A 22690-nucleotide genomic window follows, 5' to 3' on the forward strand; every position below is an offset into this window, starting at 1 on the left:
AGAGCGGACTGACTACTATATGGGAGTGCACAGGGAGGGTCTATCTTCTATATGGAGGAACAAGGGGGGATAATCTACTATGTTAGGGTATAGATGGTGGCTTTTTTACTATATGAGAGCATAGAGGGACCCTTAGAAGATAGAAGAATGGATGGATGCCTAATTAGAAAACACAAACAGCGCCACGGCTTCCTCTATGTTGTTTGTGGTATTACAACTTGGTTCCATTCTCTTTTAGTCTTTTCCACTGTTCTCAGTCCCTGTTCACTGTGAATAATGTAGTAGAAAATACCCTTTAGGGGTACGTTCACACTGCGGATCTGCAGCAAATTTCATTTAAATAACTGAACACAGCATCATATCTGCTGCGGATCTGCTGCAGATCCTGTAGGTGTGAACGTACCCTTAGGCTGGGTTCACACTACGTATATTTCAGTCAGTTTTGCAACCAAAACCAGGAGTGGATTAAAAACACAGAAAGGATCTGTTCACACAATGTTGAAATTGAGTGGATGGCCGCCATTTAATGGCAAATATTTGCTGTTATTTTAAAACAACGGCTGTTGTTATTGAAATAATGGCCGTTATTTACCGTTATATGGCGGCCATCCACTCAATTTCAACATTGTGTGAACAGATCCTTTCTGTGTTTTTAATCCACTCCTGGTTTTGGTTGCAATATGAGGACCACAATACTGACTGAAATATACGTAATGTGAACCCAGCCTTAGGGTACAAACACACACACACACCGTATATGCAGAAAATCTGCAGCAGATTTGATGCTGTGTTCAGTTATTTAGATCTAATCTGCTGCGTATCACAGCAGAAAATACACTGCGATACAGTGTGTGAAGCTACACTTAATTTTCGGAAAGCATGGTCATCTACTGAGGTTCCCTATGGGTAACATAATCGGTTGGGAGCCCACTGAGACTCACTCGCCCCCCCAGACTGAACCCCTATCTTCGCCACTGGTATCACCACTTAGGGGCCATTCACACGTCCGCAGAATACTGTCCGTGCACGGGCAGTATCCAGCGGACCGGACCTTGAAGCTCCTGGCATCAGCATTCATCATGAGGTCCAGTCAGCGGAATACTGTCCGATAGTTACCCGGCTTTTCCTAGAAAGTTATAATGATACAGTGTGCGATAGCGTTGTAAATGCAGGTCATGAATATTGAAATGAAGAGGTAGTTGTGGGCACACAATGGTTTGGGGAGGGGTCCAGTCCTGGTGCTGGAGCTTGTTAGGAGCTGTGGGCAGAGCACATGATCTCAGTCAGGTGATGACTCACATCCAGAACAGGAGAAGTTGCAGGGAGAGAAGGAGGAAGTTTTACTAGTTTCTGGTAGCTGAGAAACTCCTGGAGATCCACAACGTCTGGTGTCCTGAGGACATGAGGACTACACCGCTCTGCTGGAGGCTCCCTGCTCTCTGCCTGCTACTGGGTGAGTGCTGCTCCTTCCAGGGGTATATATATATATCTATCTATCTATCTATCTCAGGATAAGTCTTTATAGAACACACTGTGATATCACTGTAGCAAGGAACAATCTCCGCTCTGCTACACTGGACTGCCTTGTGGTGCTGTGTGTTGGGGTACACAGTAAATTTTGTGCTTTATTATGGCGACACGCTGGTTGAGGTCAATGCTTGTAAAGTCCAGTGCGACTTGTGACCTAAAATCTGTCAAAGTTTGGTATTGTGCGACTTACATCATGTTACAGCATGACCACCATTACATGCAGCCTGGTAATGTGCCATTAAATTGTTCATGTCTGGCAACCAAAGATGCCGTGATGTAAGTGCTGATCAGCCATAGCATTGCAACCACCTGACAATGGATCCTTCTTTTTTAACATACAAGTCAATGGAAAGATGGATGAAAAAAACGGATTGCAAAAACAGTGTGAACCTAGCCTAACCTTTTTAGGCTATGTTCACACCGAAAAGTAAAACAAAAATACGGCTGTAATTTTAGGTAAGAGAAAAAAACTGTATGTAAACAAATGGGGGGGGGGGGAGACTTCAATAGAGCGCATTATATATATATATATATATATATATATATATATATATATATATATATATATATATAGGCTGTGTTTTTACTTTCAATTTACTGCTGCATTTTACCTTTTTTATGGTGTGTAAACATAACCTCAGTGTTCCGGCTGATCAGTATAGACCACTATGGCCATGCCTTTGAATGTAAGTCACTTGATTCAGATTAACAACCAAGGGCAGCATCATCTTCCTGCACTGACTGCCATGTCCTCATGATGTCCCACAGCTGCTGCGGTTGTCTGTCAGCTCTCTACAACCATCAACCCTTTAACGTCTACGCCTGACGCCAACTGCACGTCCGTAAACACCAGTGACTGTGGAGCCTGCGCCCCCGGCACACACTCCAACAATGGTGAGTAAGGACATAACATTATATAATACACACATTATAAACACATGGCGATATTAATAGGTTTATCCAGGATTTAAAAAAGCACATCTACTTGCAAAAGCAGTGCCACCCCAGAATAGAAGGTATCTGCTTAATATTAGACCTGGTTGTCAGACTGAAAACTGCCAGAACCTTCGGCCCTCCAGCAGTTGCGCAGCTACAGTTCTCATCATGACTGGACAGCTAAAGCTTTGTCTGTCATGGCATGATGGGGACTGTAGTCTTGCAATAGCTGAAGACAGGAGCGCAACTGGAGCATGCTTGAGTCCAATCGTGCAGCATTTGATAACTGGTGGCTGGAAAGTTGAATGCGGCCCTAGGGAGTCTGGGAAAACATGGATGCCGTCATAGGCCACAGGTAGTCCTCGGGCTGCATCCACCTTCAGGCGTGCAGGATTCAAATACCGATTGTTCGGGTTCTGCGAACTGAAAATTTTGGCAAGTTTGCTTATTTCTAATAGCGATGTTTCAGAAATGGGTAAACGTGTGGATTTTCATTCCGGTGGTTCTCTGTGTGTGTAGGAGAGGTTGTTTGGTTTTAAGGTATTTCCCTTTTTAATCACCTGACTCTGGATTATGAAAGGGATTCGATCAGATGCAGAAACCTCCCCCACAGTGACATTACAGAGAATAACCAGGGGAATTCTACTAATAACAACACATGAAGTGCCTCTGACCCTTTTCCCATGACTGCTCTTCCTGGCCTTTTCCATACTTGTCAGACAAGGTAAATTTCCAAACCTAGGGGAAGAGCTGCCTTTAGTCACCGTTCACATTGCTTCTTTGTAACCTTATTGCATATCACTAGCATCCGCCATAACGCTATGATGGGTAAGGTTTCATTTTTGGAATGAGAGCTGTGGCCCCTTCTTGCTAAGGACTCCTGAGATCTAGGACGCACTAACTGCAACAGTCACCACAAAGGGTTAACCATTGAAACTGCAGGGGCTCACACCTATATATGGGACTTATGCTAAGTTTACACGGAGCGATAATTGGCCCGATCGCACGACTAACGACTTCGAAGTAACGATTTTTTTTTTTTAATAACTATCATCATTTAGACGGTACAATATATCGTACGGAAAAATCCCCCGCTCATCCGCAGCCCGGCCCCACGGTCAACCGCAGCCCCCGCCGCCGCTCCGATCGCCCCTGCCCCGGCCACAAGCATACGTTACCTGCTCCGCGTCACAGGTCTTCGACATCCCCGTCCTGCAACGGGCCGGGCTGCGGGCGCACGATCGCAAAACGATTTTTCTGTATGATATATCGTACCGCTGATCGTTATAAAAAAAAACAATTGTTACTTCGAAATCGTTGATCGGGCCAATTATCGCTCCGTGTAAACTAAGCATAAGGGTCCATTTACACAGAAAGATTATCTGCCAAAGATTTGAAGCCAAAGCCAGGAACGGACTATAAACAGAGATCAGGTTATAAAGGAAAGCCTGAGATTCCTCCTCTTTTCAAATCCATTCCTGGCTTTGGCTTCAAATCTTTGGCAGATAATCTTTTTGTGTAAATGGACCCTTAGAGGAAAACATTAAACTTAAAGACCATATGGAAGATGTTGAAAACTGTTCCCACGGGAGAAGGTTGAGCATTGTAGGTCTGGGAACCATTAGACAGCTGCAATTGCAAGAGATACATGGAGTGGAAGCCTATAGAAATCCTGAAGAGGAGAATGGGTACCCCATACCATCTATAAGTTGAGGAAAAGGAAGGGATGCCAAAAAGTCCAGAACAAGACATCATGTATTACCTGCACATCAATGATAAAGAGGAGATGCCGTGCACCTTTTAAATAACCATTTGTCATTTCAACAAACTTTGCATCGAGCAATAGTACAAGTCAATATAAGAAACTTTGTTATATATCTTACCAGACAAAAATGCTTCCTGCTCCTGTTATCAAGCCTATTCCTTCCTGCTAACAGGTCATTCAGTCAAAATCTTAGCAACGAATTAGCTTTCCTGGTAACAACTTGTCAAGTCAGGGATCAAATTATAAGCAATACAAGTCTATGGAGGAGGGAGGTGTGTCTGGGAATACACACACACTGCAGAGAGTGACAACATATAGTGCTGCTCCTCATGTACACACAGGACAAGTCACCTAAAATCACAGCAACACTTAAAAGCCTGTAATATTCCATTGCAAATTCTGTGTTTTATGTAGTTTTGTTTAATCCAACAGTATATGCAATTTCCCGTACCTGAGGTAAGTTATGTTCCAGTTGCAATATCCTGCCGAGTTACAGATAACATAACAATCAAAAGAGGCAACATCATTCCTGGTCACCACAATAAAAAGGATGAGTCTATGGAAACACCAGTAAGAAGGCGACTACTCCAGTCACCACCACAGAAAAAGGAAAGGATGAACAGGAGCAACTCCCAACACCATGCTTGTCTGTCTCCGATGCCTTACTGCCTCTCACATGAGGGGTTATAGAAACTTTAAAGGACTTATCCAACAATTTACATATTTTTCTTGTTCCTCAACATTTTTAATTCTGGTTTTGGTCAGGGTCACATTTGCCATGAAGCAAGCTGAGCATCTTGCCTCAAGCGGCAGGTTGTGGATTCCCTAAGGTAGTGCTTCCACAACGCTCCAGAAGTAGGAGCTGCTGCCTCCTGAATCCCATTCTCTGCTTTTCCTGAATTACTCTGTGCAATTCAGAAATAGAGGACAGGACTTTAAGGGGTTATCCAGCGTTAGAACAACATGGCCACCACTCTTTAAGGTCCATTCGCTTCAATGAAACGAAGTTGCGAAACCTACCCCCAAACTGGAGACCAGAGCTGTGCTGTCTCTGGAAGAAAGTGCTTATGATTTTCTAACGCTGGATAATCCCTTTAAGAGACGGACACTAGTGCTAATTCTGCTTATACAAATTGTGAACATGGCCTTACTAATATAACATCGGCCGTTCTGTCACCCAGCCGGGTCACAGAAAGGTCGATGTTTCCGAGGATCATCCCAGCCAGTACTGCAGACTTCACTTCTGGTGAATTCAGATGTGGGAGCATGTCAGTTTTCCGTGTGGCTGGATGCAATCACGGCCGGAGCCCATACTATGTGTATACGCTCCAGCTGGGATTCTGTTCGTTCACAATACAACGTATGTTTTAGGTAAATCACGGCCGTTGTTGCAAATTGCAACAACGTCCGAGATTTAAACAAAAAAACATTGTGTGAACATGGCCCAACTATGTATTGGTCTGCAGTGGTTGTGTTGCCACCTTCATTGCAGTCACTTGTGGGTGGACTACACAGTCCAGATATAAAGCTGTGATTAGGTGACCAGTGAACCTGAGACATGGTGGTACACGTGACTGATGTCTTACAACAGCAGATGAAATCTTTGCCCAGGATATGTGTAGGGAAGTGTGATGAGCGGGAAGGGAACTGTTATGGCGTTCATGCCGGCCTATAGCTCTTCTGGACATTGGGGCACCACTATCTGTACTGTTCCCTGTAAGATTTTTGCATTTCTTTTGTAGCTGAGGATGTCGCTGGATTCTTGTACGGCTTTCTCTTTCTACAGTAATCTGACTCTGATGTGTGGGATTTCCCCCTCCCTCTGCACAGTTTACATGAGTGCCCCCTTTACTCTGTATACAGACTGTGTGATCTGCTCTCTGTAAAGACACAGAAGTTATTCCATCTAAAACATGTGTACAGCCTCCTCCTCCCTTCTGTTGTGTCTGTGGTAGAGTCTGTGTAACTCCTTTATGTTGCTGACTGTCCTGCTGCTTGTGACATATATCCACCTGGCTGTGTTTTAAAAACCTTTGACATGGGTCTGGGTCTGAGTGTCTAGACCCGCACTGAGTTGGGCTCTATAGATACTATATGGATATATACTTATAGAAGAGCCTATTGTGTGTATTTATATAACAGTTACTCCTTTTTCCCCAGATACCGAGTCATGTTTCTGCTGTTCCAATGGCTTCTGTGTGAATTCATCAGATTGCGTGCCTTGTATGCCTGGTTTTTACCAGTCACAGGACGGACAGGTCACGTGTCTGCCATGTCCTCATGGACTTTATAGCAAGTAAGAAACTTTTTATATTTATGCAACTGTCCAAAACTTTTAAGAAATATTTCCTAATATGCTCATTTAGCAGGATTACTTTGCCTTTTTATAAAGTACAGCTGTGTGAAGCCGGCCTAATACTTTAACCTCTTTCTTAAAGGCGTTATCGAGGACTAGATAAGGCACAGCTACTTTCTTGGAAAACAGCACCACAGGGGTGTGTGTGGTATTTCAATTCAGCTCTATTCATTTTAATGAAACTGAGCTGCATAACCACAACCAAACTGGGGACAGAGAAGATGCTGCTTTTGGAACAAAGCGGCCATGTTTATAAAGAGGACCCATTAGCCTTCCTGAAATGCACCACTTTTTTTTTTTTAACTTAAAAATTAGCATTGTGAAGTTCCTCTTATTCCTCCTGGAAACTCATCGCCCTTCCTCCTGTAAATATGGTTTATCCTTATACAGTCTCACTCTATCAGCACTGGGTCACTTGAGACACTGTCAGGATACATCCTATTATCAATGGTAATGCCCAGTTGTCAATGTATTTATACATTTCCAGGAGGAATAACCAGGGAATGATACAGTGCAGAGTTCTAAGAATATACTGCTAAACAGGTGATAGGTTCTCTTTCTAGAGGCTCTATCACAAAGATGGCGGTAAGCTGACTGGTGCAGCCCCAACGATCAGCTATGATCACCAGAGGAAGTTATGCTACCCATATATTGTCCCTACAGTGACCTCTACAGGACAGATGTAGTATTACATGGCAGCCCCTCTGAATAAGGCAGTATACCACTACAGATGCATTACAATTTTTGCAATAAAAATTGGTGCAGCATTTTTTTTTTTTTTTTTTTTTCTGGATGTGCCATGACTTCTATCTTCTAGGTGTCTCTTATTCAGCAGAGGATATCTTTGAGCAGTATTCTTCTATTTTTCATCATACAGTGCATCAGGAAGTATACTATGCCAGTCATGCCAGCCTGGGTATTTTACAAATGAGACTGCATCTGTGACTTGTATGCCATGTGAGAAAGGTAAGATCATCCATGAACATTTACTATAGTGATGCCCAGCACCAATTTATATACATTCATTTCCATGTTCACCACTGGATACACAGAGGTGATGCGGCAACATGCCCACCAGTCCCCCAACACAAGAACAAGACACTCTATGTACTAAAGAGATAATCACCAGTTCTATTATGGATCCTATTATGGATCCTTGTTTGGGCCTTGGCTCTATAATGTGCCCTGAGATCTAGTAGGAGACAAACCTACTAGACTCTGGAGATCGTCACTTTCTATTCACTTACGGCCAATTGATGTTATCAAAGATTTTCTAGGAATTAAAGTGACTCTGTACCCACAATCTGACCCCCCCCCCCCCCCCCCCCCCCGAAACCACTTGTACCTTCGGATAGCTGCTTTTAATCCAACATCTGTCCTGGGGTCCGTATGGCAGGTGATGCAGTTATTGTCCTAAAAAACAACTTTTAAACTGGCAGCCTCGTGCCAAATGGCCATGGCCTAGAGAAGGGGTACTCAACAACTTTTAGTGAAGGTCCATTTACCGGGGTCTTTTGTCAGGTGAAGGTCCGAGCAGAACATCAATAGGAAACGTGTTTTGTTACTTTTCACAAATGTTGTTGAACTATTTACATACAGAATTGCTGCTTATTAGTGGGAAAAATGTCATTTTCTCTTCCACCAGCCCTTTAAAATTAGGTACACAGGGGGTGACTGCCTTAGTAGTATATAGCTCTCCCTGTAGTATATAGCCCCCCTGTGCGCTCGCCCCCTGTGCGCTCTCCCCCAGTAGTATAAAGCCCCCCTGTGCACTCTCCTCCTGTATTATATAGCCCCTCCTGTGCACTCTCCTCCTGTAATATATAGCTCCCCTGTGATCTCCCAGTATATAGCCCCCCTGTGCTCTCCCAGTATATAGCCCCCCCTGTGCTCTCCCAGTATATAGCCCCCTGTGCTCTCTCTCCCAGTATATAGCCCCCCTGTGCTCTCTCCGCCTGTATATAGCCCCACCTGTGCTTTCTCCCCCTGTGCTCTCTCCCCCTGTAGTATATAGCCCCCTGTGCTCTCTCCCCCTGTAGTATATAGCCCCCCTGTGCTCTCTCCCCCTGTATATAGCCCCACCTGTGCTCTCTCCTCCTGTAGTATATAGCCCCACCTGTGCTCTCTCCTCCTGTAGTATATAGCCCCACCTGTGCTCTCTCCTCCTGTAGTATATAGCCCCACCTGTGCTCTCTCCTCCTGTAGTATATAGCCCCACCTGTGCTCTCTCCTCCTGTAGTATATAGCCCCACCTGTGCTCTCTCCTCCTGTAGTATATAGCCCCACCTGTGCTCTCTCCTCCTGTAGTATATAGCCCCACCTGTGCTCTCTCCCCTGTAGTATATAGCTCCCCTGTGCTCACTCCTCCTGTAGTATATACTCCCCCTGTGCTCTCTCCCTCTGTAGTATATAGCTCCCCTGTGCTCTCTCCCCCTGTATATAGCTCCCCTGTGCTCTCTCCCAGTAGTTAGCCCCCCTGTGCTCTCTCCCAGTAGTTAGCCCCCCGTGCTCTCTACCCCTTTATATAGCCCCCCACCTGTGCTTTCTCCCCCTGTGCTCTCTCCCCCTGTAGTGTATATAGCCCTCCTGTGCTCTCTCCCGCTGTATATAGCCCCCCTGTGCGCTCCCCCCCCCCCATATATAGCATAAAAGAAAAGAAACCACTTAGGTGAATATAAGTCCTGCGCGTCCTCTTCTCTTCCTCCTGTGGCCGCACTGCAGCGGTCACTAGAGGCCGCACGCCCTGCTGGTGCAGGAACGTCACTCGGCGCCGACACCAGAGGGGGAGTGCGGCCTCTTGTGACCGCTGCGGCCAGTGAGAGGTGACTGACAGGGAGGGAGCCAATGGCTTCCCCTCTCAGTGCTGCTGCCGCTCGGTATCTACTTGCTGTGCAGGGAGCAGCGCTGCCGCGGTCCTCCAGTTGAGGACCCCTGGCCTAGATTGTGTATGCATTAGGCTGACACAACCTCTCTGTCCCTCCTCCCCGCCCTCCTCATCATTCGGAAGGCTCCAGGCAGATTGCCTCCTATTCATCACCTGTGTAAGCATGGCACATGGGCTGGATTGTTAAGGCACCTGTGCAGTGTTCAGACAGGGATGTTCCAGTGGCATTCCTAACGATGAAGAGGGTGGGGAGGAGGGACGGAGGGGTGGTGAAAAGTTAGGGCACAGATTTTCTAAGCCCCGGCTGTTGGGCACAGGGCTGCAAGTTTAAAAGTTGCTTTTTAGGACAATAACTGCATCACCTGCCGAATGGACTCCAGGACAGATCTTGGATTAAAAGCAGCTATCCGAAGGTACAAGTGGTTTGGGGGGTCAGATTGTGGGTACAGAGTCACTTTAAACCTGAATGTGTAGAGGTTCTTTATGGAGAATAGGATTCAGAACATGCTATACAGACACATTTGAAGTACATAAAGCTCACTGTCAATGAGCAGTGCAGAAAGTCACAGGATAATACATTAACCTTACTCTTAAATATGGGGCCAGACATGGAGATGAATAGATCCTATGACTCATGTTTGTCTTCTAGGAGTCAGATGTCTTGGTGGTAGTATGAATTTATATCAGTCTTGGGGCAATTTTCAAGTCAAAAAGAGGAATGTGTTACCGAGGGAGACTCACTAAGGGCACCATACAGGACAGATGCTTGTTTATATGTAGCTATCAATGGGGCGATTTATTTTTTTATTTTTTTTAAACATAGAAACTTTCCTATGGCTAAAAGTCAAGCTATTTCTAATGTAGCTAAGCTGAAAAGGGCGCTGTCACAAAACGTATGATATGTCAAAAGTTTTCATCGGTCTGGGTGTGAGTGTTCAGACCGTGACTGATCATGAGAACGACCTGAGAGCAGCCTGGCTCAATGCACTCCTCCCCCGACTCTGTGTCACGTGAGAAGACAGGCTCATAATGAAAGTGTATGGGGCAAGTCTCTTCTCACTTAGTGTATGTTCACACTAGGGATTGAAGATGAAAGTCTTTTGCTTTTGAAATTTCAGCTCTGGTGGAATTAGTGTGGAATTTAAGCTGAAATTAAAAGCCCCAACGACTTCCATGGGATTTCTCTAGCGGAATCCGCCCAAAGAATTGACATGTTAATTCTTTGGGCGGAAAGCAGATCCGCGGCAGAACATTCCGTGCATAAATTCCACCGCGTGAACAAGAGTGGAAATCCCATTGAACACAATGGGACATTGCTCTATACATATTTTATGGGCGGAACTTCAAGAGGAATAAGCATAAAATTAACCACGGATTCAGCTTGAAATTCCTTGCCTATTCCTCATTGTGGACATGCCTTTACACAGAGCGGGGAGCATGTTGTCTCCCCACTCATTCTATTGATCCATTATCTATAGATACAAACTTTTGACTACTTCTTCTGACTTGTCAAGTTTTTTTTTTTTTTTTGTGACAGCTTTTTTTTTTCCCCCACAATTGCAGACTGCCTGTTGTCTAGGTTACGACCGCCTCTGTGCTCTAAAAGCAGTTTCTCTCCAAGTATGGGTCAGCTGGGGGCAGGTCCAATGGAAATAAGGATATTTACCGTAAGGTAAAAATAAATAACCACATTTATTATTATTCAGACACAACGCGTTTCGAGACCGGTCTGGTCTCTTTATCAAGTGACACTTGATAAAAGACCAGACCGGTCTTGAAATGCGTTGTCTGAATAATAATGTGGTTATTTATTTTTACCTTATGGTAAATATCCTTATTTCCATTGGACCTGCCCCCAGCTGACCCATACTTGGAGAGGAGGTGTATGGTCGTATGCTTATTCCTATGAGGATCATATGGGAGTGGCAGCGGTTCTGTTTGCATGCTTACTCAAGAGTTGTGCCTTGCAGTTAGCACAGCTCCACTAGGTGAGAACCTCCATTACTGACTCACCATTGTTACCTGTCAGAATTATGCTATGGAGCGCTGTCTTTTATTCTGTTTGTAGTATCCTAAAAGCAGTTTGTCTGATTTATATATTTTTTATATATGTGTATATATTTATATGCTATACAATAGATATAAAGTATATCTCTATCCTATGCAGTAGATATTTAATATATCTCTATCAGGGGCGGATTAACTTTACCATAGGCGCCGGGCTGTTCACCAAGCCTGCGCCCCCCCCACCTCACTGTAACTATGGCAGCACTAGCCTGGCGTTCATAGTACAGGACAGATAACGTCATGATGTCCTGATTTGTGCAAAATTGCCATAAAAAAACTGTTTTTTTGGCAAATCATGGCGGAAGTGTAGCCAGGAGACAGTACACCACTGAAAGTATAAGTCTTTTTGGGTGGTCACACCCCTATTGTAATCCACTACTGATCTCTCTAGCTTTATATGTGTATGTCTATGTGCAGCAGTCTGACCACTGCTTTTAGAGCGGAGTGGTGGATTATTTGATGAATGGGAAAACTGCTCTGATGGTCTCTGTCTTTCCTTTTTAGGTCACTTTGCATCTGAACAGAGTGCATCGCAGTGTGAGCCTTGTCCGAGGGGAACATATTGCAAGTAATTTCTTTTTCTGTCCTTTGTAACAGTAATATGACACAAAGCATTCCATACTATAGCTAAGGCTATGGTTAGGGTTAATAAATATAATTGCATTATACTATATTAGGATATCCTACAGCTCCTACTTTGGCGCTATTTTAGAGGTAATCTGTCATCTGTATATCATGCTCAGAGCTGCAGACATGGGCAGATAACTGAGGGGGGATAAAATAAATGATACCTGTCGTTTGCAAAGTTATAAAATGTATATTTTCCTTCTAAGCTCGAGTCGTGGAGGTGAGCTGCAGCATGCACGCCTGCTCCCTCCCTCCCCCACCCACCCCTCTTTATTGACTTTCATCACTGAGTCATGCATATCATTTGTGTAGAGGAGGAAGGAAAACTTGATTTTATAATTTTTTTTACTTGTTTTTCCCTATTAGCTATCTGCCGATGAGTGCAACATATTTATTTTATATCTATTCTGCAGCACAACCTCCTGTCCGCTCTGCACAGTGTGTCCTGACGGTCAGGAATCTCTGGAGGTTGGCTCTGTAGAGTGCTCCATCTGTCACCCAGGTAAATATATAATTTATTTTATATTTATCAATAATAATTTTTAATAATTCATGATTTGCTTTATAGCCAGCCATATACAATACAAGCCTGCATTATAAATTTATCTGGCTCCAGATGACTTTTCAGACAGATAGCGTTTGCATAGTTGCCAACATTTGAATTTTTTTTTTTCATGGACACTTTAGCGTTAAAAGGGGTGTGACTTACTGTGGGTGTGGTCTCAGTGGGGTGTGGCCTATCATGGGTGTGGGTTCAAAATTTTCCAGTTAGAATTTACAGTCAGAACAATACAAAAGGAGCATTATGCACCCCAGTATTAGGTCCCCAGTATATTACACACCCCATTTTCAGGTTCCCAGTATATTACACCCCCCACTTTCAGGTCCCCATTCATCATCGTACTACTACCCTCTTCATCCTCCTGCCCCTCCATCATCAAATTACTACCGCTTTATCATTATCCTGCCCTTCCATAATCTTACTACTTCCCCCTTCATCCTTTTGCCTCTCCATCATCATAGTACTACCCCTCTAATCCTCCTTCCCCCTCAATCATCATACTCCTACCTCCTTCATCCTTCTGCCCTTCCATCATCATACTACTTCCCCCATCATCCCCCTCCTGTCCCTTCATCATCATACCAGTACCCCCTTCAGCATTCTCTTTTCCCTTCATCTGTATTTAAAACAAAAAAAAAGCTATACTTACCTCACCAGTGTGGTCCCCCAGGAACTCCTCTTCCTGCTCTGCTTGAAGGGCGGGGCTTCCCACAGCAAGGGTGAAGCTTTCCGAGACCTATCCGGGACATAGTTTTGCCAGGGCTGTCTCCTCAGAATCGGGACAGTCCCGGCAAAACTGGGACTGTTGGCAACTATGCATTTGGGTAGAGAAGGATCAGCAACTGATCTTCAAAATGTCCCCTAGACATTAGCACCACCATAGTTGTCTGGCTGCAGACACCTTCTTAAAGATACATGCACACTTATCTTAGCCCCTATGTGAATGAGGATGGGAGGAATAGGTGTTGGACCGATGGGTTGCTATCTCTGTGATAGCGTCTCTGTGGAGTCTGTTGTTCTTGCTGTACTATAAATCTGTATTACTCCCCTACGTAGGCATGTATAAAGGACATGGAGATGACCGGTGCAAGTATTGCCGTGATGGTGAATACCAGATCAACTGGGGAGGGGAACGCTGTGAAGTGTGTCCTATAGGTCACTACTGTCCTGTAAGTATCCGAGGGCAATGGTTGTATATAGAAGGAATAGTAAATCCATGTATGTGGCCTACATCAACTTTCCTGAACTTCTAAAAATGTTTTCTCTCCTTCTCAGAGCCCGGACATTAATCCCATCAGTTGTCCTGAAGATGCCTTCTGCCCTGCTGGGAGCACGGAGCCAAGTTATTGTATGGAGACCTTCTTGCGTAAGGAAGGAGACTCCTGCACGCTGGCACCATTTACTATCATCATGCTTATAGTTTGTGCAGTGGGTAAGTTGAGAAGTTTGTGTTCACGATGTTCTTAAGGAGGACTAACCTTCTTTTGTCTGACAGATATCAGTCTCGATCTCTTTATACATGTGAATGTCCAGCTCTGCCCAATGTTCATGGAAAGAGAAGGGGTAAGCTGCAGGCAGACGGCTCTGGTGACAGCATAGGGTCACAGCCCACCCTTCTCTCACTATCATCTGTCAGGAGAGTCGAGAGGCTCCCTACACATTAGTCAGTCGGTTGCACCAAAGCGGTTTTGTCTGACTTTTCACGAACGTATATGGACAGCCTAAAGACAAATGATGGTGAACTCCTCAATCACCATTCCAGACATCTGCTTCTTATCTAGACTTGAATCTGTCACTAGGTTTGTGTTGCCTTACATGAGGGCAGCATAAACTAGTGACAGAAATGCTGAACAGATTAGTATATTAATTACATCATCTTGTTCAGCCGTTCTTCTAATATGCAGGAGAATAGGATTCTTGCCACACCCCTCCCCCCGCCCTCCAGCTGCTGATTGACAGTTGACTGCTTATACACAGCAAGGATAGATAACTGCCAATCAGCAGCTGGTGGGCGGAGTTTTCTACTTCTCATGAATGAGGACTACTGAGCTGATGCACATAATAAAGAGTTCTAAATATTGTCCATGTTATTCAGGAGGATATCTCAGAATCAGCTGCACAGAACAATGTAAGTGATACATCATTCTGTTCAGCTTCTCTGTCACTAGTTTGTTACCCTGAGATAGGACACCATAAACCTAGTGACAGAGTCTCTTTAAGATGCCCATACATATCCAAAAGATGTTGGCCTGGACAACCCCTTTAAATAAAAAAATACTTGAAATACTTGCTAATCTGTATATTGGCCACATAACCCAAGATATTATTTGATCTAGGTACAGTATAAGGCCATGAAAGAGGCACTGTCACAAATCAACAGGGGTTGAGATCAAAAGCAGTTTTGCAATATACACACTTTGTTTAAATCAATGTTATACATATGGCCACTAGGTGTCTCTCTTCACTGTGCAGCTACTGCATGCCCACATTTAGTAGCCGAGAATACTGGGGGTGCTTGCATTGTATGGTCAGCTCTCCTGTCACACAGCACCAAAATCTATGTAACCACACAGTAAAATTATACAGATTGAATTGTTACATAAACAGCATTGTCTCCTGGTAAGCATGCAGAGTTGTTAATATTACTAATAAGTTAAATGCCCTTAGATGATATACCACCTGCATGATGTACAGGTTTCTTTCCTTGCATGAGTTCACAAAGGACTTGGACGTCCTGTGTTGTCTTTTTTTTTTTTTTTTAACAGAGAAAAGACCAAATATTGTCATGGAGGGAGCATGGTTCAGTTTGGTAAAACATTGGTTTAAACACAAAAAGCCTAATAAATAAAGCGAATATATTTCAAAACTGCTTGTGATCACAACCCCTGTTGAATTCTTTAAAAAAAACTAAAAAAAAGCTAGGGGTACACTTTAAATATGTAATGTGTTCTATTTGGGTTTTTCTCTCCAGTAATAATTCTTGGTGTGATCTACATTATTCGAAAGCAGAAACAGATGTCGGAGAGAAGGGTCATAGGTTTCAGTTCCAAGTCTCCTCTTCTAACCTCGAGCAGACCTTCCAGTACCATCTATGGAATTACTTACGATGCAGAACCTGTGTATGCTGGATGGTAACACATGCTGGTCCTCCCTACAGGATGGACTCTGTACTCTGGATGGTGGCACGTGACTGAGTTATATACACTGGATGGTGAGCGGTGGGTAGTTCTACGGAAACCACACTTCTCCTATGTTCATTTATGTTGTACAGCCTGTGAATAGTCTTTATTTAAGGGTTTCTCTCGTTCTGTAGACCTGGGGTATTATTTATAGTTGTCTGTAAAGACATTTTCTACTTTATACGTTTGACAGAGGGCATGTTTTATGGACACATTTTTCATCTTTTTTGGTTAAGTACCTATAGGAACCTGTGTTATAGATATGGCCCTATAAACAAGCCTTGGTATTGAGATGTTTTTGTAGTTGGTCTTTCTTGAAATGCATTACATTTACACCGGAGAATGTATTTTTGAGTGAAATGTAAAAAAAAGAAGAAAAAACAACCTTGAAATGAATAAGCTCTTTATTTGTATTTTATCATAAAAGAGCAAAGAGATATATTGGCAACTAATACACAAAAGGTGAAGAAACTAGAAGAAGAGGAGGCACCAACTCCATTAAATATGTGGAGTGCAGCTCGGTACATACAAATCTACAATATTACAATATATACAATATTAACCAGAAGGAAAAAAATCTGTATGCTATAAGAACACAACTCCAAATAATATTAACCATGAAGATCGATTGGAAAACAGAAAATCACGAAATCTCCAGACAGGACTCCATGGTCTCAAAAATACCAACTAACCATATGGCCTAATCCTGCGTCCAGGAATAGAGCCGGAGTGACCTGATAACCTCTATGTACCTGTAAGATCTAAGGAACTGTAAGAGTTCCCACCCACAGAGACCTTTGTACCTGGACTTTGCATTTAAATCTTTTTGTACTTACCGTTCTTAAGGTCTTACAGGTACAGAGAAGGTATCAGGTCAGTGGCGTCTTTATTTTGTCTGTCTCACAGCGATTGTTTTTTGAGACTATGGTGTCCTGTTTGGATATCTTCTGTTATCCAATAAAGTTGTCTATCCTCACGATTAATATAGTTTGGAGGTGCGTTCATACAGGCATACAGCTCTCTTCTGGTTAATAAAATATGCAAAAAATGGTCACGTCATGTTACGGGGTTGTTAACTTAGGCTGCATTCCCATGTTGCATAGGCAGACTGGCATGGACAGAACTGTCGGAATTCCCTGCATCATAATTCAATATGATGTAATAAGCGCCAACACAGTTAGGTTAGCTTCACATGTACTGGATCCGCAGCGGATTTCATGCTGCAGGTTTGCAGTGGAATCCGCTGCGGAGCCATGTAGGGTGAAGGTCTATGGGTTACATATCCGAAGCTGAATTTTCATTCCACTGCGGATATGTAAGCCAGCCCCTTTAACCACCCCCAGCATACATTACCTGCTCAGCGCTGCGGCTGTGTGTGAGGCTTACGGCTCCCCTTGCTCCCTATCAGCCAATCAGTGCTGCGGCGCCGAGAAGGTAAAGTATGCTCCTGGGGCTGCGGGCAACGGGGGGATAAAGGGGCCGGCTTACATATACACAGTGGAATGAAAATTCTGCTGCACATATGTAACCCATAGACCTTCACACCAGGGGCGTTGCTAGTGTCCAAAAACATCCGGGGCACGGTCCCTTGAGTGCCGTCGTAAATGGTTAGCGAAGGAGCCCAGTGCAGAACCTAGTGACCGCTCTATTAGCCCAGATCTATTGTCGCCACTCATAATAACTGCAGCTAAGCAGACACAGGCAGCCACCGCCTCTGGGCTCCTGTCAGGGTCACTGTCATTAGTAGTGCTGCACACCACTGCCCAGTCAGCTCCTTCACAGCTCCCCCTGTGCACACAGTCTCTGGGGCAGACATACTGCCCCATATAGAGATAATGCCCCCTCTGCTGTGCCCCTATATAGTAATAATGCCCCTGCTGTACCCACCATAGTAATTAAGTTCCCCTCCAGCCTGAAATCAACCTGACACCCACACACACTACCCCACCTGACCCCCCCCCCCACATACACACACACACACACACACACACACACACACACACACACACACACACACACACACACACACACACACACCCTCACCAGACCCCCTCCATACAAGCATACTACACCACCTGACCCCCCCCCCCTCCCACACACACACCATACCTACCCCACCTGGGCCCCATCAGGCCCAGGCTGAAGCAATGGAGGCAGGCCGACCCACCCCCAGTGGGAAGAAACCCCAGCCCCTCAATGACGTGACTCCATTAGAATCAATGGAACCCTATCATAGAGGGGCGGGGGTTTCCTCCCACTAAGGGTGGGTCGGCCTGCCTCCAGTGCTTCAGCCTGGGCCTGGTGGTACAGTCACTATAACTCCCCCAACACACACACACACACACACACACACACACACACACACTACTTCACCTGATCCCCTCCATACAGACATACTACCCCACCTGGGCCGCATCTTGGCTTCTCTCCCCCCCCCCCCCCCCCCCCCCAACACTCACACACTCACACACTCACACACTCACACACTCACACACTCACACACTCACACACACACACACACACACACACACACACACACACTCTACCTCTTCTGACCCCCTCCATACACGCATACTACACCACTTGACCCCCCCCCCCCCCCCACATACATATTACCCCACCTGGGCCCCATCTTAGCTTCCCCCAACACACATGTGTTACCTTACTTGGGCAGTGATTGCACTGAGGTAAAGAAGCTCTTGCCAGGTGATGGAGTTGAAGAAGGAGCTGGCCGGGTCATTGCCTGGAGAGAGGCTGGGCAGGAGCGTGCCCTCACGCATTCAAAGCACGAGTGACGTCACTGAAGCTGCGCCCTCTTCAGGTACCGCTCGCTGAGGGCAGCCAATCTGACGTGTGGGTCAGGCCAGAGGCCGCTGCTAATCCTGGCAACACCAAATAACTTTCGGGGCTAGGCAGAATTAATTCGGTGCCTATGCCTAGTGATGCCACTGCTTCACACAACATGGCTCCGCAGGGAATTTTGCTGCAAACCCACAGCGTGAAATCCGCTGTGGATCCGCTATGTGTGAAGCTACCCTAAAGTTCTCTGACTGATACGGGACTGATATGGCTATTACATAGCTTTTACAGAGCTTTAACTGTTTTGGAGCTCACTGCATCATTTATGATGAGATTTGACAGTTTAGTCTGTTCTGTTCATTCCGTGGGAATGTGGTTGACGGAGAGGTTCAAGAACATGGACCTCAGCCCATGGCAATGTACAGTACCAGCAAACATACAAACAACCCAGAACTGAACTAGGAAATGTTTTCTTACTCTTTCTTTCCCTGAAGACTATACCAAGCAATGCTTTAGAAACCTGATCTAGGTGAAAGGGTTAAATTTACGTTCTGATCCCTATAAAGCGGTCTTATGGAAAGAAAGAGGCTTGCTTGTTCGCCACCGTATATCGAGGGAAGGTGTTTACTTCAGGAGGCGGCTTTGCAGATCTGCCTGTATTACTTGTCAACCAGGGCTAAGTCGGAGCTAGTTTTGGCTGGAGTCGGAAAAAATTTACCGACTCCAGCAACATCCTAATAGGACACTGGCCCTATTAGGTAAGGGTGGTCGGGGAATATATCAGTAATAGGACACTGGCCCTATTACATAAGGGTGGTCGGGGAATATATGAGTAATAGGACACTGGCCCTATTAGATAAGGATGGTCGGGAAATATATGAGTAATAGGACACTGGCCCTATTAGATAAGGGTGGTCGGGGAATATATGAGTAATAGGACACTGGCCCTATTAGATAAGGGTGGTCGGGGAATATATGAGTAATAGGACACTGGCCCTATTAGATAAGGGTGGTCAGGGAATATATCAGTAATAGGACACTGGCCCTATTACATAAGGGTGGTCGGGGAATATATGAGTAATAGGACACTGGCCCTATTAGATAAGGGTGGTCGGGGAATATATGAGTAATAGGACACTGGCCCTATTAGATAAGGGTGGTCAGGGAATATATCAGTAATAGGACACTGGCCCTATTACATAAGGGTGGTCGGGGAATATATGAGTAATAGGACACTGGCCCTATTACATAAGGGTAGTCGGGGAATATATGAGTAATAGGACACTGGCCCTATTAGATAAGGGTGGTCAGGGAATATATCAGTAATAGGACACTGGCCCTATTACATAAGGGTGGTCGGGGAATATATGAGTAATAGGACACTGGCCCTATTACATAAGGGTGGTCAGGGAATATATCAGTAATAGGACACTGGCCCTATTACATAAGGGTAGTCGGGGAAAAGTTGTCAGTCACTATTTGGCAGCTTGTTTCTGAGCTGGAAGAGTCCATTGTGTGGGGGGAGATCTGTGCTGGTCTCTTCCTGGATGATTGTATATTAACAGCAGTGTAATATGGAGGAGAAGAAGCCATTAGTAATGTAGCAGTAACCTCTGTCCTCAGTGTAGTGTTTTCTCTTTGGGAGAAGATTACGTGTTTTTCTTCAGTGTTCTATGGCTGCAGCAGGCGGTGTGTGCTATGGCGTGACCCCCTGTATATCACTATGGCTGACCGCTATATCACAGGGATCTGGCATTGTTAGCAGTGTTTCTGTGTGTATAGTGAATATTTAGTTAGAAACATAGAAGATTTTCAGCAGGAAAAGACCACCTGCACCATCTAGTCTAGTTGTGAGTAGTTCAGGATATGGAGGCTGGAGACTGGCTGCATCCACTGCACACACAGGAGAAGCTGCTTTATATCTTTCCTTATTCCCTCAGAAGTTGCCCCAGGATCATGTAGGACATTAGGGAGAAGCTGCTGAGCCAGTGTGATAAATAACTCCCCTGGTATATGACCGGCCATTTATGAAGGAGCAGGAGTCGGTCCTGAAAAATTTCAGGAGTTTGAGCCGAAGCTGCAGCTTACCGACTCCACAGACCTGTTGTCAACACATACAAGTCCGGTAATAAGTACACAGGTTTGTCGGTGCACTATTGGATTTTGAGGGATTCCTTCACAGGCTCATGTTTAGTTACCAAAAATAGAAGCAGTATCCTGGACAGGGAAAATGCATAGTGGGGGAAGAAGGGAACTCCTGCTCATCAGTGCTGGGATGCAGGGTGCTTCCCAAAAACACAGTACATGGCCCATAGTAGACATAATTTCATTTAACAACCATTGCGTCTTAATAAGAAGCTGATGCTCCAGGTGCTGCTTTACAACAAATATAACACCTATTCATTTTTTTTTTAACAAATGGATTATCATTCAAGACCATTATTCCTCCTCTTAAAAGTGAGAGGGACACATTATTTTTTTAAAGACAAAACATTTTGACATGAAATTTTGATCTGTTGGGGGTCTGAGTGCTCATACCCCCAACCACTTAAGATAACTTGTGTCCATATGTTCAGGGTCCAATGCTGCTGTGCTTTACCCTCCTTCCAGCTGCTGTCTGACATTGTGCAGGATAGTTAAGTGTGTATAGGCAATGGAACAAACCTAAGAAATGGGAAGCAAACATTTCTACTTACTCCATAGGGATTTTGTAGTTTATAACAAACCAGGCTAGATGATTTTTATAGAGTCTGGCTCAAGATAAAGCAACAGAAATCTTGAGTCAGCGTTGTATCTCACTCCTGAGCTGGATTCCCAGCTTATGCTGCTCCATACTATCCTCCATGCTGCTTCTCAGGACATATACAGAGACATGGAAGAGCAGGATTCCCCTCTTTGTACAGTGTATGGAAGACCTTTATAGCAGATAGTTTCCACCCAATACCTAATGAACAACTGAAGGCAGCCAGCAGCGGAGAAAACTTATGAAAAACACCATTTATACCAGATATTCAAGTATCCATGATTATGTAAAGCATTAGTCTCAAATAAATGAACTTTTGCCATGTCTTAAGTTAAAGATAACGACAGTTCTCACTCCTGAGATATAGGCAGGCAAAGCACACAGCAGCATGGTTCACTCCCCGGCTGTCAATCAGATCTGACTTTTACTCTATTGTAGTTGATGGAGTGATTACGTTAGATCTCTTAATTTTGATGTTTATATGTCTAACAACAGTTTAAGGAAAATGTATAAGGCTAGCTTTAAAGGGGTTATCCAGGCTGTAAAAACTGATGGACTACTCAGAGGATATTGGATTGGTAAGGATCTCGTGTCTGGCACTCCCCACTGATCAGTGATGTACTAGAGATGAGAACAACTTGCATGCCGGAGTCTGATCATTCAGCATTCGAATACCAGTGGCTGAAGAAGTTGGATGCAGCCATAGACTATCAGACTACAGTTAAAGAAGTCATCTGGCTATATCAAAAGTCTCGGCAGGGGAGAAAACAACAAGCATTGCTTACCCCCTACCCGTAATGCACTGTATGACCGGCCCAAGGACCCCCACTGGAGGGCATTTTACCAGAGTGGTGATGACGTTGTGACTGGCCAATCAGTGACTACAGTGGCGTCCTGCCCCAGTCACTGACTGGCTGAGTTGGCTCTGCAAGATATCCTGGAGCCCAGCAGGGATCCCGAAGTGGCACAAAAAGAGAAGAGTTGGTATAGTTTACGTTTCCCTCTGCTGTTTGCAAAAAATTTCCCGTGGCTGGACATCTCCTTTAAGTTGCGCTGTTCTTTAGTAAATACTTATATTTAGTGTTGAGTAAAACTGTAAAAATGTTGGGGGTTCAGTAACATTATCCAAACCCCAGAGCTCAGTGTTTGATTTCCCGCAGCTGCAGAAGTTGGATGCAACCCTAGTGATTCCTGGAAAACATGGACACAGCCTATGGCTGTATCTATGTGTTACCGGCAGCC

General features: G+C 44.6%; 1 protein-coding gene across 2 annotated transcripts; it reads left to right on the forward strand.

Annotated features, from left to right (window-relative positions):
• Positions 1-1283: 1283 nt before the first annotated feature.
• On the forward strand, positions 1284-16197 carry LOC138796737 (signal peptide, CUB and EGF-like domain-containing protein 3). 2 transcript variants are annotated; one of them, XM_069976385.1, is made up of 9 exons: positions 1284-1453; positions 2299-2424; positions 6392-6527; positions 7465-7553; positions 12043-12106; positions 12579-12667; positions 13784-13896; positions 14003-14159; positions 15885-16197. In XM_069976385.1, exons 1-9 carry the CDS (start codon positions 1402-1404, stop codon positions 16007-16009), a joined length of 951 nt encoding a protein of 316 aa, XP_069832486.1. In that variant the 5' UTR covers positions 1284-1401; the 3' UTR covers positions 16010-16197. The 2 variants fall into 2 exon arrangements, with proteins under 2 accessions (XP_069832486.1, XP_069832485.1); XM_069976384.1 differs by having other exon boundaries at positions 15699-15978.
• The last annotated feature ends 6493 nt before the right edge of the window (positions 16198-22690 follow it).

This window comes from Dendropsophus ebraccatus, chromosome 7 (assembly GCF_027789765.1).
Source record: "Dendropsophus ebraccatus isolate aDenEbr1 chromosome 7, aDenEbr1.pat, whole genome shotgun sequence".
Taxonomy (NCBI): domain Eukaryota; kingdom Metazoa; phylum Chordata; class Amphibia; order Anura; family Hylidae; genus Dendropsophus; species Dendropsophus ebraccatus.

Excerpts from the sequence above, each read along its gene's own strand:
- LOC138796737 (XM_069976384.1), top strand. The coding sequence starts at position 1,402 with ATGAGGACTACACCGCTCTGCTGGAGGCTCCCTGCTCTCTGCCTGCTA. Across the intron at positions 1,454-2,298 it reads TGCTCTCTGCCTGCTACTGG|CTGCTGCGGTTGTCTGTCAG; the intron begins GTGAGTGCTGCT and ends GATGTCCCACAG. Across the intron at positions 6,528-7,464 it reads CCTCATGGACTTTATAGCAA|TGCATCAGGAAGTATACTAT; the intron begins GTAAGAAACTTT and ends TTCATCATACAG.